We start from the raw sequence: 17,931 nt of genomic DNA, 5'->3' as shown, positions 1-17,931 counted from the left end.
CATTTTTTTTTTTTTGTAATTAAATCACCTACAGTAATCCACTTGAAACATGAAAAAGATCAAATAAAGGATGAATTAGTAAATGAAAGGTGTTCTTACAGGTGCTATCAGGCAACACATATGTGCCATTGTACACCAACTTTCATCCAGTACTTGATAATAATAGTAATAATAATATAAAGAGAATTCCTCAGAGTAAGTGTTGTTCAATCTGGCTGTCGTGAGTCTGAAACTCAGTAGAAAACTGACTCAGTGATGCTACTTCAAATAAATTGGTGTTTCTATTAAACAGAAGTGTCTTAATGTTGTACTTTTCAGCTTTCTTGTCACTCTGAGTGATGTATGCTAAAAGTGGAGCCCTAACCTGTGCTGAGATGCTCTTTGACCTCTAGTAACTTCACTAAATGTTTTCACTGCACAGAATTTCCCAACTTCCTTCTTGTATGAGCAGCACAGGAAGACACCTGTGCTTAGAGCATTTTAAAGCTGGATGGGTGGAGGCTGTGCATTTGAGTGTGCCCAAGAGATGGTGGGGGTGTGAGTGGTGTGGTACGGTAAAAGTGTGTGGGGGATGGGTCCACTCCTGAAGTGTGCAGGTGGGTAACCTCAGCTCAGCCATGCACCCCCACTCTGAGCTTGTCCCATTGTCCCAGTGTGTGGGCTTTTGTGTGGACAGCCATTGTAAGAGCCCAGGGCTGGCCACTGTTGTGTCTGGGGCTTCTCTGCTCAAACAAAGGCCCCGTCTATGAGCCTCCACCCTACCCAAACAGCAGACTGACTGACTGACTTGGTGTCTGACTGACAGACTAGGTGGCTGACTAACTGACTGAATGGCTGACTGGGTGCCTGATTGGTTGAGTGATTGATTGGATGGAGCAGAAGAGTGGAAGTACTGTGTTTCAGGCAATCTGTAATACTCAGTGTACATCAGTGTCACTTATATACGTGATACTGTTAAATGTATGATGAATGAAATACCAAATAAGTTTTTTACTATCATAATATGTATAAAATGCATTAGCTTTAATGGGATTTTGACAGTTAGGGTGATCATTTAAAAACAAAGTGCTATAAGTTGTGAAATGACGCAGGCTGATGAGGCACTCAAGGGACATGTTCTGAAATGTAAATAAAAAAATGTCAAAAGAGTTTTTTGTTGTTGGGTTTTTTTTCCAGGAAAATGCAACAGTCACAGGTGTTTTTGCATGCATAAGACTGACATCATTCCACATATTCACACCAGCCTTGTATTACATGGGTGCATTTTTCAAATTTCTTCAAGTATATTTGTACAATGCTGGTGTAAAAGTTGCACACATTTCCCAAATGCTACACTGTTTGTAAAACTCTCATATAGATATCTATAAATTGTATAACAGCTTGAGCATCCTTATCTGTAGCATACTTCTATCATGCTGTTGCTATTTCATGTAATCTAATGTTTAAACTATTGGATCAACACTTAAATAATATATATATTCTAAATGACAGGGAATAACAGGGTTCCTTATTCAAAAGGTCAGTAAAAAGGGTGCACCTGGACCGCTGTGACGCAGCAGCATCCAGCTCTGCGTCAGAAACACCTTTTCTGCAACAACGGGAATGTCCCAGAAAACATTCCCGTAACACTCCAGCACAGCCAACCAAACAAAAAACGCACTGAGTTTGAGGAAATTCCTGTAAGCCAGTCAATCAAAGATGTGGAAGGCATCGTTGGCCTGTTCCTCTCTGCAACATCTTGCATGTGCCAAGAATTCACACTTCCTTGCTATATCAACAGAAACAGGTTATCTTTTCCTGTTAAGCGCCCCAGCACTTAATATAAAGCCACAAGTTCCTCCCTGTGTTTCCTGCCCAGGCCACAACGTACGTCATCGAGCTGTTCCCCTGGCACCTTAGGCTGTGAATAAGGAGAAAGCAAGTGGCCACAAACAAACACCTTACATTTATCTCTCTGTCTCGTTCTGTGTCTGTTTCTTGGTTTCTCCAGTGTAGTTTCTAACAGTCTGCAAGCATACAAATTGCTTTACTTGCTGAGCGTTTGCTGCAGCCCGGGATGGAATTTCAACTGTTTTTTTGGACTGCTGAATTTGATTAATTGAGCAAGGAAGGGCTGTTTTAATACAGGGAAACGACTTCGTTGAATAGCAGATGCACTGTCAGAACTTCAGTATGTCATATACTCTGGTGTCGTATGCAAAGGGTGCATGCTGCAGAGTTAGCGTGAATGAGAGGCAGGGAGGAGAGGTTAAGAGGTCAGAGATACTGCAGAGCTCTGAATGACAGATGCACAGATGTGCATCTGCGGCGCAGTTTGGGGGGACAGAAAGGTGAGGGAGTTTGGGGCGGGGGGTGGGATTGGGGCGGGGGGTAATGCTCATTAAAGCAGCACACCTGCAGCCCATCAAAGAGCCTTTATCTCTTATCAATTGAAATCTGCTAAAGCACGCAGCATTAGACGTACAAAACAAGCAGACTGTGCTGCATGCTCACTCATAGTCTCTTTATCTCTTTCCCTCTCCCAGTCTCTTCTGACCAGTGGATAGTACCTGGTGCACTAATCCTGTCAGGAATGCTGAGGGGTGTATTTGGATGCATTTGGCTGAGAAATCGAGACGACTCTTCCCGCTGAAACATCTGTGCAGAGCACAGTCTTTCCTCTCATCAGTTTCATATCAGATCCTTTTTCATTGACCTCAAGGAATCTCACACAATGGTGTTATCAAACTGTAAAGCTCTTAAGATTTACCCAACAAAACACCATTCAACTTTTCATGTATTTTGAAACTGTGTTCTTTGGAGACCTGGAGTGTACAATGTGCCTGTCTCTAAAACACTTTGGGTCAACTTCTATTGCTTAAATTTGGTATAGACTATAAATCCCACAAAAGGTTTCTGACATTTTTCATGATGTCTATCTTTTTTTTAAAACGTTTAATAAACAAAGTATCGATCCTATCGCACTAGTATTGATCTGACACCCATATTGGCGTTTGTATCGATAATACTGACACTTGGGTTGACCTGCTAACCTTTAGTAAAAGGAGTAAGTCAGTCCATAAATAACCAAAGGAATAAATGTGTGTGCAGCGATATGTGGAAGTTCACTGAGGTGAAAGAGCATGTGAGATTTAAGCCCCACCCCCAACCCCAAAAGAATGTATAGTTGTTACGGAAAACTACACATGTGTACAGTAACTGTGTGTAAACAAGCCAGAAGAGCTTTGAACACAGTCGATCGCAGCATGGGTGTGTTAGGTCGCGATTTGTATTTGACATGATGCAAAAATATTTCCATATGATGCAACATTGCGTAACTCTTGAAGAACTGTATGGGGCAATAATTCCAGTCACTCAAAATATGTCTTACATCACGGACCACAGTATACATCAAATTAGATCCCATCCACCAAGCTGATCTGCCAGCATGTCTAAACCTTTGACACAGGGAACACTGTTGGTTAAAGTGTGACACCAAGTGGAAAACTGTCTTCAGTGTTGCTTTGGAGTCGAACCAGAAATCCATCGACTTTCCACTTTTCACTTGCGATAACACGTCCCACATTTTATGACCGTATACCCAGACTTCTTTGTAACCTCCTTTCTGAGTTTCTTTTTTCTTTCTCTGCTGCCCTCATCATCAGGAGGCTCACGGGGCCTCCACACTACACGGTTCTGTTATGGTGTTGAAAAGATTGCTGTCATAAGAATGCATGAGCATGTTCCTCAACACGGACCTTGATGAGAAAAGCAGATTTTTCACCATATGAAAACCCACCTTTTGCTTTTCCACAGCTGTAGATGTGTTACACTGACTTCACAAAATTCAATTCTTCACTCTGTTTTCAATTTTAACTCACGGCAAATGACAGTGTTGGGATTTCGGCAGCTTGCTACAGCCGTACAATAGAAATGATACTAAATTGAGGGTGACATACATTTGATGATACCTAAACAGAAGCTGTGTCTACCACACCTCCTTTGTGTCTGTGAAATTGTGTCTAATTGTGAAACCACGATACAAAGAACTGCAAGGCAAATTTTTTCTAATAATTCTGGTGTTCATGTTGTGTTTTCACTTCCTCTTGCTAATCAAAATTACTTCAGAACATCTAAACATACCAATGAAGTGACGGTCAAAGCTTTTAGAATATGTGTTGTCTTACAGTAATACACCACCAACAACAACTACCCACCCCCACCCCTCTCGTTACAGTAGCTCGGTGGCGCAGCTGTCCACCATGCCGGACATTCTGCCTTGGCTGGCCAAACCCCATCGCACCGCTGAAATCCTTCTGCTTTGCAGCCAGGAATTCTCTCCCTGTCTGGAGAAAAGTCCCCAATAATATGACCTATGTAACCCCCCCCCCCCCCCCCCGCCCCCGCCCCCACTCCATCCCCACTCCATCCCACCCACACACCACCTTCGGCCTGGAAGTGTGCCTGGACATCGCCTCAAATCTGCAGCAGCCGTTAACAACGCATTACCTCCAGTCACAATTACCAGAGCCAGCCCTGGGCGGAGTTTCTGTGACTGGCTGGACCCAGGACGTGAAATTGAGCGGCTCAGACACATCTTTGGATCTGAACAGGGCTGATCCGAGCTTTTGTTGTTGTTGGCTGCTCGGCCTTCCTCTGGTCACAGCAAGGGGCGGGCCGCTGCTGAGCCACAGACATATGGCTGAGGAAAATCTCATAAGACCAAAGGTCAGAGTGGGTCGAGCTAACCTCTTAGCCTCTGGTTGATTTATTATCCCATGGGGCAATGTTGCCCTGCTTGGACCAAACAGAACAGGGGTCAAAGGGCATACTGTATCTGTTCCTTTTGTGAAAGCCGGCTTAGCAACACGGTTTTGTCAGTTAGGAATAAAAGGATGCAGAAAAGCCTACAGACCAACTGAATAATTATGGGATCACTTATGTAAACACACAGCTGCAACGCAAAGATAGAAACAAGTAAGTACTTAAAGGGTCAGTATGTAAGAGCTATCCATTTTGCTATCCATCTTGCGTGTGAGGGTACAGCCTTGCACTTCCACCTTTGGCCAATTTAGAATCACCAGTTAACATAATATGCATGTATTTGCAGTAAGTGAGCTATATATAGCAATGAAAGTATCTCATTTAGTGTTACTGGCAGTCTTAATATCTTTGCTAAGTGAGATGTTTGCACTGCAGAATCTGCCTAAGGAACATTTTAGAACATTTACCATTTAAAACATTTAAAGAATGAAGTCAAGCACGTGAAGCAAGTGTAGCTGTTGAAGAATACAGTGTGGAACATAGCTTTTATAGCACATAAACTGGGCATTGAGCTTGTTTGGGCGATACAAAAGTGATCTTTAGTGTAAAAACTGACACATCAACCCATACCAAAAAAACCTTCCAAATGGCATTAATATATTTTTTGCGGTAGTTGTTTTCTTGCTAAACTGCTAAGCTAAGCTAGCCTAAGCTAGCTAGATATTTGGGAAACTGCGTAATTCCCCAGCACCAAGTTATCTAGTAATGTGCTTAAACCTCTGTTGATAGATTCATTTATTTATTTATTTATTTACGCATGCTTTATCATACTTATAACATTTTTAAGTAATAAGAGAGGTGCTATGTGCTATGTGCTATGCTATGTGCATTGTTTTTACTTACTTTTTTGGCAAGTAATCATTCTACAACACAATATGAATATGAATGTGAATATGAAAATTATTCTTCCAAGCAACCTCTTTCATTTCCTAAAAAGGCTGTACTCTAATGGGATCACAGGGGTGCGTACATCAGGCGTTTCATGACAGCTTGACTAGGTCACCAAGAAAATTTTATGCTAAAGGTCAAAAAATATTCTCTGGTGACTGAGAGGTGGGGGAGGGCAAGGAATTACAGCAACTGCCCTCTAGGCAACTGTTGGCCCCATTTATTTAGCGACAACTCCTGACAGAGTGGCTGGCATCAGCTGCTGCGGACATTGTTTGTCACAATCCTGAAAGATACACTACAAACACACATGCATGCACACCTGTTGAAACATATCTGCTTTCATATAGCGCTGCTGGGCCTCTACAGACAGGTGGCCTACATGCACCACCAGCCGCCCCAGCATGAAAACCACCACCCAGTCACCGGCCACCACCACCGTGCTGGAAGTGCCCCTCGTGGTCAAGTATATGAGGGAGTAATGAATCTAACCTCGGGTTTCAGTGTGCTTGTTTCCCCCCCCAGTTTTCAGTTGCTTGAACAGATAGAAATTTTTTAATTTCTGACACCTCCCACAGTCCAAAGATGTATGAGGTTAGGATGATTCTGGTGATTCTAAATTGCCTGTGAGTGGGAATGCTTGTCCGTCTCTATGTGTTAGACCAGTGACAAACTGGCAACCTGTCCAGGGGGACAGCTGGGATAGGCTACCCCCTGCCCTGGTGACCCTGATTTGGGTAAGCAGGAATTTTATTTTAATTCCATTAGATCGTATTACTTTAAATGAACACTATTAAAGAAGATCATGCTCATCCTCAGATATTTGTATATGTCTGAGACACAAAGTACATAATATACTGCAAGTCTTTTGTATGATTTGAGATATTGTGTTGTACGGGGCCATATTCAGCTGCATGATGAGGTTCTGTCGGGAGGCGGGATTAAAGTCGACACGGATCATCGATTCAGCTCAGAGTCCGGTCATGATCTTCCTTGAATTCCTCCTCTGCACAGTTTTTTTTTCCAGGACTGCCAGATTTCACTGTCCAGCGTCTGTGACAGTGTGCCCCTTATATTCTCCTTTTAAACTGCTTCCTCAGATCCTCTTTTAGCTGCGTTCCTGTGTACTTCTGAGATCAAACTGCCTTTTGAAGTGGGAGTCTCTCTCTCTCTTCTCTCTGTCTAGTCTCGAGATGAAAGAGCAGCAAGGGGAGGCACAGAGCAGCCTCTGCAGACGGAGCTAGCCATGGGGTCTCGCTTTCTTTCCTCCCCCACCCCCCCACCCCCCCCCGGCACTCTCTCTGCCAAAATCCCCTAGCAGTGATAGAAACCAAAGGAGGACAAAAAGCAGCGGAGCACTACGCCCCGTAGTCCCTCTGGTAAATTGAAAATGCCCCTGCTCTCCGCCTCACATAAGGTCACTTATGCCCCCGCTGTTCTCCTGAATCTCCTCCTTCTTCCACTTTACTCTGCCTATTCCCCACCCTTCCCCCAGGATGGCCCTGCCTCCTTCTTCTAGCCTCTCTCTCGCTCTCTAAATCTCACATCTAAGTGTGCTGATCTTGGGACATCCCCAGTATTTTTTGGCCTTTGAAGGAAAATATAATTGAGTGGTAATACGAGATGCATTCCCTCTTCCTCTGCATGCCTGGCTCAATGGGTTATGGAATATTGAAGTTCAAAGTAGGTACAGTGAAAGTGTCATGTTTTTTTTCTCCCCCTTCTCTTCCTCCTTAGTGGTGATTGCAGCTTAAAAAGGAATTTAGTGAAATGAGGCTTTGGAGACATTTTATTTGGATGGAAACGTCAGCTCGTGACTTACCTCGACCCATTCTCGGCTTGATGTTTAAAGAACTAGCTTAAAACAACAACAACAAAAACTATAAGCTATAAGCTTATATAACTATAAACTATATTATGGCATAGATGAGATAATCAAATTCTCCCAAACTAAGACAGGAGGGCAGAGCTTTAATGAAATGGAGTTTTATTATTTACAGCAGAGCTACAGTGCACAGGGTGTGTGAGAGTATCATTTACAATCATGTCCATCCATCTGGACAACAGGAACCTCACCATGTGTTAAACCAATCAGACAAGCAGACATATTCCAGGCTGATCTTTTTTCTTTTTACACATTATAATAAATACAGAACAATAAGGCAATGTTTCTATTTACAACTTCTATAAAACTGTACAGGAGAAGAATTACACCCACTTTAGGTAATAGATAATAAATAATAGTACATTTTTAACCACTGCAAAAGAAGAAGAAGAAGAAGAAAACACACATTTGTGCAGAGAAAGAGCTTTCTGCTTCCCTTGTTCGCCCTTCTTTTTGTGTGTGCATTCGTCTTTTTAGGAATGTGCATGCTATAATTATGGGAGGCCTTTCATACTACAGCTCCATAGTTGAGTTATTTTCTATTTTCTACTTCTTCCATGCCTCAGTGGCCTCTGTCAGATAGATAATGTGAGTGTAGAAACAAAATGAGAGCATTGTCTTTATCTTTCAGACGATCGCCCTCGGTGGTAGCCGACTTTTCCCAAAAAGCTTTCACACAGAATTAGCGCTCCAGCTCCTCAAAGCGTTCTGTTTAAATTCTACACTGTGTTTTTTTTACTACCTGGTTATGGACAGAAATCTCTCCTTACCGCGAATTCGACACTTAATTAGCTCAGGAGAGAAAAAATAATCAGAGCTTTAATGGGGCAAATTTATCTCAAATGCAATACAGCAGTGGGAACGCCGTGACGAGGGTAACAGAAGCTGTCCTGCAGAATCCTAGCAGTGGTGTAAGGTTAAAATGCGTGAGCTTGATACCTACAGGAAAACCCCGAGCAAGCACACAGATCATGCCTCAACTCTTGACTGTACAGTGTCCGATCTTGTCTCAGAGGTTTGACTGTTTTATTATCACTAACACAGCTGCAAATCAGCACCGTGTTAGCCACCCAGCCTGGACCATACACATTTGGTTAGCTTAATTTCTTCCACTCCAGCCCCTCCGGTCCCAACGTAGGAAAAAGTCAACAGATAAACCATCTACCCTCCTCGTGTTATTCGATCACTACCAACAAACACCTGCCACAGTTTGAGTACAGCTAGGCGAGATGGATATGTATCTATGGATATAACTCCACTGTGTGCTCGGCATTGGTGGTGCCAAGGTAATCAGAAGGATTTGTGGAATTCCTCTACCATGGCTGGACTTTGAGTTGGGTTTCTTTTTCCTATGTCTTTGGGAACTTCAGGGCTTTGATTGCATTACGACTTCATTACGGCGTTAGTTAGCTTTGGAATAATATTTGCAGTAGAGGAATGCAGCTCACTGACAGGCCACACATAAATTAACATCACAGAGTAGTGCGATTATGAGGGCTAATGTAGTGAAATAAATTCATGCAGCATGTCGCTGCTTGAATGACTGTGCTGCAGGGGTAGACTGACTAGTATAGAAGACAAAGCTACATTGAGAAAACTTAAAAAACAAAACAAAACACTCATACACCCTAAGGAAGAGGTCAGCCAGTCAGTCTGCTTTCCACACATCAATCCCGCTCGAGTGATTGTTTTGCCCTTGTGTCCAAAATCACAGTTAAGCGGACAATTAGAAGTTGTTCTCTTCTCAAGGGTCAAAAGTTAATTTGAAAATTTGGAACTGTGAAAGGAATAGAGGTAGGGTGGGGGGACGGGTGATTTCGGAAGACTGAACCCCCTTATTAAGTCCCCACATAAGGGGTTAGGCTGTTTATGTGAACTCCTGCTTCTTTAATTGTCCTTTGGTGATGACATCATCGTAGCCAACGTGAGCCGCTCTGTGACATCAGGGGCCCTCGTCGGTGCTGCCACCCATCCGTTTCTGGATGGTCACCCTGCGGATAGAGGGCTTGGACGTCAGCTCTACTTTGGGTGGGAACTGCTCCAACAGGATCCGTAGAACCGAGTCCATTTTCTCGTCCATCTGATGGATCTGAAAGCAGCAAAAAAGCCAAACAGGTTAGGTTAGCTGAATACCTCTGAGATGAACACTCGCAACATAAGTACAGTGTAGACCTGCACTATGTAACAATTCCAGCTTTGGTTTGCTCTTTTGTTTCATATCCATCTGCCTCTTTAATATAGTCGTCATCCCAATGACAGACTGCATAATGACACGTTAGTCTGCCAGTCGCCATCTACCTGCTAAAGGCACTCATTACAAAAGCTGTTGAGCTATATGATCCTTAAGTGGGCAGACACACACACACACACACACACACACACACACACACACACACACACACACACACACACACACATTAAGGCCACTGTTATTTACATGCTTTCCCAACTGTAAACACAGGTGTATCACCCAACAGATGCTAAGATACTACCAGACCTAACAGGGCGTAGCCAGTCTAGCCATGGTGTGAATACATAAATGTCTCCACCTGAGTTGCACAAGTAAACAGACCGCAGACTGCCTGGTGACATGCAAATGCAGTGAGCACTGCACATCCAGACGTATGTATGTACAGCACCTACTTACAAGACCTCATAAACATACCTTCATATACACAAAAAGAACATAAATGAATCTGAGAGGCTGTGAATTACTGGGTATTAAGAATGAAAAATAGGCTTGTCTGGCTTACATCTAGTTGGGGTGATCGTAGCTCAAGAGTTGGGAGTTCGCCTTGTAATCGGAAGGCTGCCGGTTCGAGCCCCGGCTTGGACAGTCTCGGTCGTTGTGTCCTTGGGCAAGACACTTCACCTACCGCCTACTGGTGTTGGCCAGGAGGGCCGATGGCACGATATGGCAGCCTCGCTTCTGTCAGTCTGCCCCAGGCCAGCTGTGGCTACAACTGTAGCTTGCCTCCACCAGTGTGTGAATGGGTGGATGATAAAGCGCTTTGGGGTCCCTAGGGGGGGCTAGTAAAAGCGCTATACAAATACAGGCCATTTGTAAATTAATAAGCAATTTTCTTTCTGTAACAAATGGTAAATGGCCTGTATTTGTATAGCGCTTTTACTAGTCCCTAAGGACCCCAAAGTGCTTTACACAAAAAGTCATCCACCCATTCAACAATATGGATTTAAACCCATCCATGGACATACAAAAAACGAAAAACTTCTATTTATACTTTTTAATTATTTGCAGGAGCTGGAGGTTCAAAAATAGTTTCACCACTGTTTTCCACCACTTACTTCTAAAAGTACTACTACTACTAATAGTAATACTAACCTTGGTTTCTGACAGATCATGTTTTTCTGTTCATTCTGCATGTCAAAAATAACACTAAGCAGTGCAGTACCAATGAGCATGAATTAAAATGTAATTTTTGCTTCCAGACTCTCTGTTAGCTTCCCAATGTGTCTAAATACTCTACTAAATATGAGAAACACCCAGTCACTAAGTTAAACTGAAATAATGAGCATATGGAGCTTGCTAATGACATTAGCATGCCACACTTAGGGGAAAAAGTACAGAAGTTAAATAAAAACTAACAGTCTATTAAAAGCTGGGTGTCTGATAATGACGGTTGGAGTGGTTGGCAAGGCCCGCCCCCTAAAGCCTGCAAATGCTGCAATTATAAAAAGCCCTGTTAAGAAATAAAGCCTGAGCTTTGAATTTAAGTCAGTTGCATAAAATGTAAAGCCTAACATGCTCTACTTCAGTTCCTCACATTGTGTTTTATTTAACTTTGTGTTAGACTAGGCCAACTGTGACACTATGAGTGCAGCGGGCTTCTGTGTTGATGACAGTTGTGCTGGCACATGTAACAGCATTCTGTCCCAATCTGCTTGTTGCTAAAATAACACCTTGTCCAGATTCTTTCTGATAAAGATTCACTGTTCTCCACAGCATCAACAGCACTAAGAAGTAACTTTGACAAGGAGATCAAGACTTAAAATTATATGCTTTAACATATCTTATTATTAGTCGCCTGAATTAGAAAAAAAAGGCCAGCCTATAAATATAAGCATATTGCTTCAAATAAAGGCCTGATATCTTCTGCAGCTAAAAGCATACAAAGGCCCTGGTCACTGTGTGAGTAAATGTGATAGATTATATCTTCACATATTCTTAGCCTTAACCTTGGTTTTACCTTTAAACTTATCTAGCAATTACAGACATACACACACAAACCAAAATCCTCTGATGGCTCAGATGTCTTCAAGAAACTGTAGAAAATGACTGTGCTTCATAAATCAAAGCCTAAACAGCAACTCACATCAAAGAGCATCTCAAGCATCAGGCAGAGCACACAGATTCAGACTGTGGTCTCTGCACAGCGCTGTTGTGTTACTGGCAAGGCACAGTTGTGCAGTTAACATCATAACATCAGTGGCATTTTCTAGGATAAAGGGTATGTGCCTTTTTTCCCCCTCCCCATCTTTTACTGTGTGTGTCTGATGGCCGAGACATTTTTATGGTAGAGTAGGACATTTAGCGGCTATTATTGTTGTTGAAATATGAGCCATAATAGGAAGCGTAAATCTCAGATATCAGAGTAGGTCACAGGGAAGAGTGAAATCACATCACAGCACGGCAATGGCCATAATTCACAGATAACTGTACACTGTCAAATCAGAAGAGTCTAGACATCAAGACAGGATGGCTTTACCCTTAAATTTATGATACGCATTTCAAGTTAAAGATTACACAGATAGTAACGTCCCAGTCGTGCCTCAATGCGCTACCTTCACTTACTCATAAAGTTTGAATTGCTCTGAATTGTGTTGCCAATATTCTGCAGTATGACTGTGCAACAATAACTTCATTTTGACCTTTTCTGCTAAGGTTTGCTTATATTTCACCACCCACTGGACTTTTCTGAGATTGTCCCATGACCTAAATAGCTGTGCTAAGTAGATGAAGCACGCGCTGGGCCTGGATGAAGCTTAGAGAATAATAGGGTATCATAAACATGTTTGCTGGTAATCTACAGACTTATCAACATTCTCGTTGGAGCTTAAAATGGATCAGGAATTCCTCCTGTTGTGAATCTGAAAGGAAATGCCCAGGAGACCCACAGAGAGACAAGAAAAACATAATTAGACAGGCGTGTTCCAAAACACGGCGGACCTATTTATTGCAACTGACTTTATGTATGTGTGCGCTTTATGGGGTCGAAAGGGGGCCGGTGCCGGTGAGAGGGGGACAAAGCGCATGTGTTTGAATATATCACTAGCGTATGTCAGAGGTGTTTTTTCTTTTGGAATCTATGCTGAGGTGTAATAAAAAAACATAATAGTTAAAACCATTTACGTGACCCCATGAGAGATGATAACAAGCCTTTTTACAAAGTTATTCAATACACAAATTTCCTTTTTACATATGAATCTACATATTATCATACGGACATTAGCCTTTACAATAATCCATGTGGTTATAAAGTTTGAGAAAGTTCCTTCTGCTTCACTGCTCGTTTATGTCACAGTGCACATACAGAAGAAATACTAATTAAATGTGGCACACTTTGTAATGTGCCATTATTTATATAGGTGTCCAAAGTGATTTGTACTAGGGCCATGATCGAACCACTGCTGTGTCATAAAAACAAATGCGATCCAGTGACAGGTGATGCTCCAGCTGTCCCTGCCTCGCCCTCTGACCACAGACAACACATGGGATAAGTCACAAACCTGACACTACAGCAGCAGGGCTTTCCCTGAATTCCACTGAGGTCCCTTTGACTGACTGAGCCAGTTCAGAGAGTGAGCGAGAGAGGAAAAAAGTGTAAAGGCTGCAATTGGTAAATGTTGTCGACTATCATCTAACTTACAGAAAATGTCAAAATCAATGACTGTGGGAACACAAAGGGATGTTATATAAAGTTAGCAAACAAAGCAGGTACACTTTGTTCGATTTTTCACCAGTACTTCATGTACTTCCAATCATAAGAACAATCAGTCGAGACATGAACCACAGTGGTGAGGAGAGCATAGAGCTCCCGTTCACACAGGAACACCCTTCCTGAACCACCTTCCTGCCCTCCCCTGGGACTGTCTGTTGTCTTGTACACAATAACAAGTACAGCCACATACAATGTGCATAAATTCCACTCTTGTCACCTAGTAAACAACAAACAAAAAAAATGGAGCCAACAAGAAGCCACGCCCTTGTTGAGATGCTAACACTGTCGTAAAAGTCGTCATGTCACCAGTCTAACAGACTGTCCAGGAAAATGTATGTAGTATGTAGTAATAGAACAAACATAATTTTACATTTATATATTTTTTTAATACTTGGATGCAAATTCTTTGCCGTCACTGACTGCCTGAAGTCTAGAACACATGGACATCACCAAATGCTGCGTTTCCTCATTTGAGATCCTCTGCCATGCCTTTACTGCACTGCGCACTCAACAATTGATCCTGCGACTTCTATTTCGACACTTCGGTCGCATCTTGATCCTTTGAGCTAAATCCACTGTAGAAGTGTAGAGAGGGCAAAAATATAGAAAAACAAGATGCGTGTTTGTCTAAATACTTATGGACTTAACTGCAGCTGGAGTAGAAACATTCTGCCGCTTAGGATAGAGGATGATTCGCTCCCTGTGGCCATATTCAAAGTCTGGTCCAAACCAAGTTCATGATCAGATAAAATAACACACAAGACAATCAACTTGTAAAGTGGAGCCACAGCACAAAGAGCAGTAAAAACCACCCAGGATGGAAATGAGAACAGATAACATCACATGTTGGTTTAACATGTGTCAGCTTCATAAAGCCTTCTCACCACAAATAGTATGTGGCCTAACGCTGATTGAATGTTCATTATTTTTTTACATTTTCATTTATTTCTGGAGATGCAGCTTGTCTCAAGCAGAATTTTGTAACCTTGTTTAAAAATGCTACAAGGTATAATTAATAATTTCACAAGATTTGTGTCTGCTTTACAATTTCATAGGAAGAAGTCTAGTAATACATGATTCACTCATCACAAGCTGGTCTTTGCCGATAGGATGATTCACACTGCCATCTGTTGGGGACTTTATAAAGCCTGGAGAAAAGCTCAGGCTTGCTATTGCTGCATTCTTTGAGTCTTGCCAACTTCTACCATCGCAGGATTACTGACAAATGGAGGTAGGAAATGTAAGAAGGACATGAGATACGTACGAACGAGGGAGTGTATGCTAACCTTGACATGTAATGAATGGTAATTAGGTGTTGTGAAGTGGCGTGGCTTATTCAGCTGGGGAAAACAACACTGGGATATACATTGTATTGCGCAATCCTGACTGGACTGCCGAGTACACAGCTTTTCTTTGAGCATTCAACACCCTAACACACAAGTAAGAAAGAAAGAAAGAAAGAAAGAAAGAAAGAAAGAAAGAAAGAAAGAAAGAAAGAAAGAAAGAAAGAAAGAAAGAAAGAAAGAAAGAAAGAAGGGAACAAAACTTTAATATAAACCTGTCCATTCCACTTGCGTTCTCTTCTTCTGTTTCTCTCACGTTGACAGTCACCTTGAGGAGGACTAGGGAAAGATGAGGAGGGAATAGGAGTGAAAATAGAGAAAACAGAAGGAGAGTAAAGTAGAGTAGCCAAGAAGGAAAGACTACCAGCTCCAGGAATGTCTTGGCATCTGTGTCAGTCCAGGCAGCGCTATTCAACAAAACAAGATTCCTGTCATTGAAACGCTGTTGGTTGCATGAGACAATAGCACCAGAGCTGAGACAGAAAAACAGATATGACAAGAGGGAAACAATTGTGCTGGTCACCATCCTCGCATGCTGTAATGAATATGTAGTGTTTTCCCACCACACTGACCTCAAAAAACCCCTTGACTTAACCTGCACAGCACAATTCATTTCTAATTCCCATTAAATCCGTGTGAATTACAAAGCTAGATTTTAAGTAGCTGTTTAATTTTTTTCTGAGATTGCACATTAACAATCACCGTGAGGGGTCATTACAGAAAGGTATTGTATTACAAATCACTTGTTACTTTCTCAAAAAGTTATACATTATGTCACTTATTTACTCCCTGAAGAAATTAAGTCTTTACACTGCTCTCTATACTACTTTTGCTTTGCTCTCACAGCCTGAGATTCATTGTCACATTATTATTAGTTTACAATATAAACCTTAGGCTACATGAAGCGCTGAAAATCAGGCTTTGGCTGCTTCGTTGGGGGTTGGCATACAGCAGTAGTAGATAGTCTTTTCTAGACTTTTCTAGTCTTTTCTAGATGCAGTTTGAGCTTGACTAAAAATAAAAGTGTTGCTCATAACTCCATTTCTCAAAAACTTGATGACTGATTATTTCCTCTTCCCACTACAGAAACTGAAGTCAGCTGATGATAGCTCAATGAGGCAGGAAAAGGGGATATGTTTGATTTTTTTCCTAATTAAAAGGTACCCTCTTGTATAATAACAATATTGTGAAGACTACTGTTACGACAAAAACACTTTCATATTACAAGAGATTGTATTGACAGTCTTGTGGAACAAAGAGCGTTAACACCCAATTCAACTGTATTTATATAGCACCAATTCATTACAAAAGGCACCTCATGGTGCTTTATAATATACGTTAAAGAGTCTACAAAATTGGAAAGAAACCCCAATAATCAGATGATCTCCTATAAGGAAGCACTTGGGAACAGTGGGAAGGAAAAACTCCCTTTTAACACGAAGAAACCTCCAGCAGAATAGGCTTGTCAGCCACAACTGCATGGGGTAAGGGGAAAGAAGGCAACAAGAGACAGGACAAAAGGCTCTAATTTGATGATTACAAATAATTAAATACAGCAATGACGTATAAACACACAGAATGGAAACAGGTGGGTGAAGAAGAAATGCTCAGGGTACCATTGGAAGTCCCCCAGGAGCCTAGGCCTATTGAAGCATAACAAATAGATGGTTTATGGTCACCTGATCCAGCCCTAACTATATGATTGACAAATCATATGACAAAAAGCAAAGTTTTGAGCCTAATCTTAGAACCTAAGCCTAACATAAACAGTTTATATGGGCAAGTACTGGACCACACCTCTTAAATTTTTAATTCAAGTGTTTCAAGACCATTGCCATAGGTGTAAAAAATAATAATTATGGATTGCATTTATATATCGCTTTTCGAGACCCTCAAAGCACTTTACAATTCCACTATTCATTCACTCTCACATTCGTGGAGGCAAGCTACAGTTGTAGCCACAGCTGCCCTGGGGCAAAGTGACAGAAGCGAGGCTGCCATATTGCGCCATCGGCCCCTCTGGCCAACACCAGAAGTGTCATGCCCAAGGACACAACGACCGAAACTGTCGGAGCCGGGGCTCGAAGCGGCAACCTTCCGATTACAAGACGATCTGCCAACTCTTGAGCCATGATCGCCCTAAAGCGCCTAACCATGCAGCCTGCCTTCACACATTTTTGTAAAAAAAAAAAAGATTTTTTGTGTTGTATTGTAATAGGATTTCACAGCTGAAACATCAGTTCATGAAATGTATTCCGTTCTATATATTCCACACTCAACTGAAAGTGGCATTATTGCAAAGTGGAACTTATCAGGAGCCAAAGCTACTCAGACTGCATAAAGTTTCAAAGTGGGGCAGTGGAGATCTGAGGTGCACGGTGTGTAAAACTTACCAATGGTCCAGCATTGACATCAGGCCAATAACTGCACCGGGAGCCAGTACTTTTCTTAATGTGTAACACAAATGCATCCTCAGTTAAATACATTCCAAAATGACTTTTATACAGTCTATCCCTGCAATAAACACTTACCATATTTTTGATTAAAGATATTATTTAAAACTAACTGTATCAATCAAAGTTGTTCTAGTCCATATACATTGTAGAAAATGTGAAAGATGTTTTGTATAAACACACATCAGCAGAGACAAAACTAAGAGAGACTCTGCTATCTCTCTTAGTTTCACATTTATCACATTTCAGCTAATTGTTTTTGTTTACTGCACTCACTACCAGCTTTCAGCCACAGTGAACCTTGTCTTCAGCAAAAAAAACCCCCCCGCTGTTATAACTGTACACTACCAAACAAGTCACAGCTAAAGCAAAGCAAAAAGGAGAATGACACTGATCACTCTGTTGTCCAGTTTCCAACCATGGCTTGAAATCAATCCAAAAGCACACGAGTTACAAATGTAAATGTTTTAAAGATGATATGTCAGGATTACACTTGTGGCATTTTTTGCTATAGAAGAAAAATGACATTAAAAAAGTGCAAGGGACAACCCCCGAAGCTGAAAAAGTGTCATAAACTACAGTTCCTCTAGCTGCCTGTT

The 17,931-nt window shown here is 41.8% G+C and overlaps 1 protein-coding gene across 2 annotated transcripts in view; it reads right to left on the bottom strand.

Annotated features, from left to right (window-relative positions):
- Positions 1 to 7,667: 7,667 nt before the first annotated feature.
- The window catches only part of kcnq1.2 (potassium voltage-gated channel, KQT-like subfamily, member 1.2), a 177,087-nt gene continuing 166,823 nt past the window's right edge, over positions 7,668 to 17,931 (bottom strand). For both annotated transcript variants that reach the window (XM_085282744.1, XM_085282745.1), the window contains one exon: positions 7,668 to 9,665. In XM_085282744.1, the coding sequence (XP_085138870.1) occupies positions 9,519 to 9,665 (147 nt within the window). In that variant the 3' untranslated portion in view covers positions 7,668 to 9,518. The remainder of the gene's footprint in view (positions 9,666 to 17,931) is intronic.

The sequence above is a fragment of the Mchenga conophoros genome, linkage group LG7, assembly GCF_057382185.1.
Source record: "Mchenga conophoros isolate Kocher_MC1m ecotype Shallow Benthic linkage group LG7, M_conophoros_male_GT1.1, whole genome shotgun sequence".
NCBI lineage: Eukaryota > Metazoa > Chordata > Actinopteri > Cichliformes > Cichlidae > Mchenga > Mchenga conophoros.
Note: the sequence above shows the minus strand (reverse complement) of the source record. Positions and strands in the feature narration are given on the sequence as shown.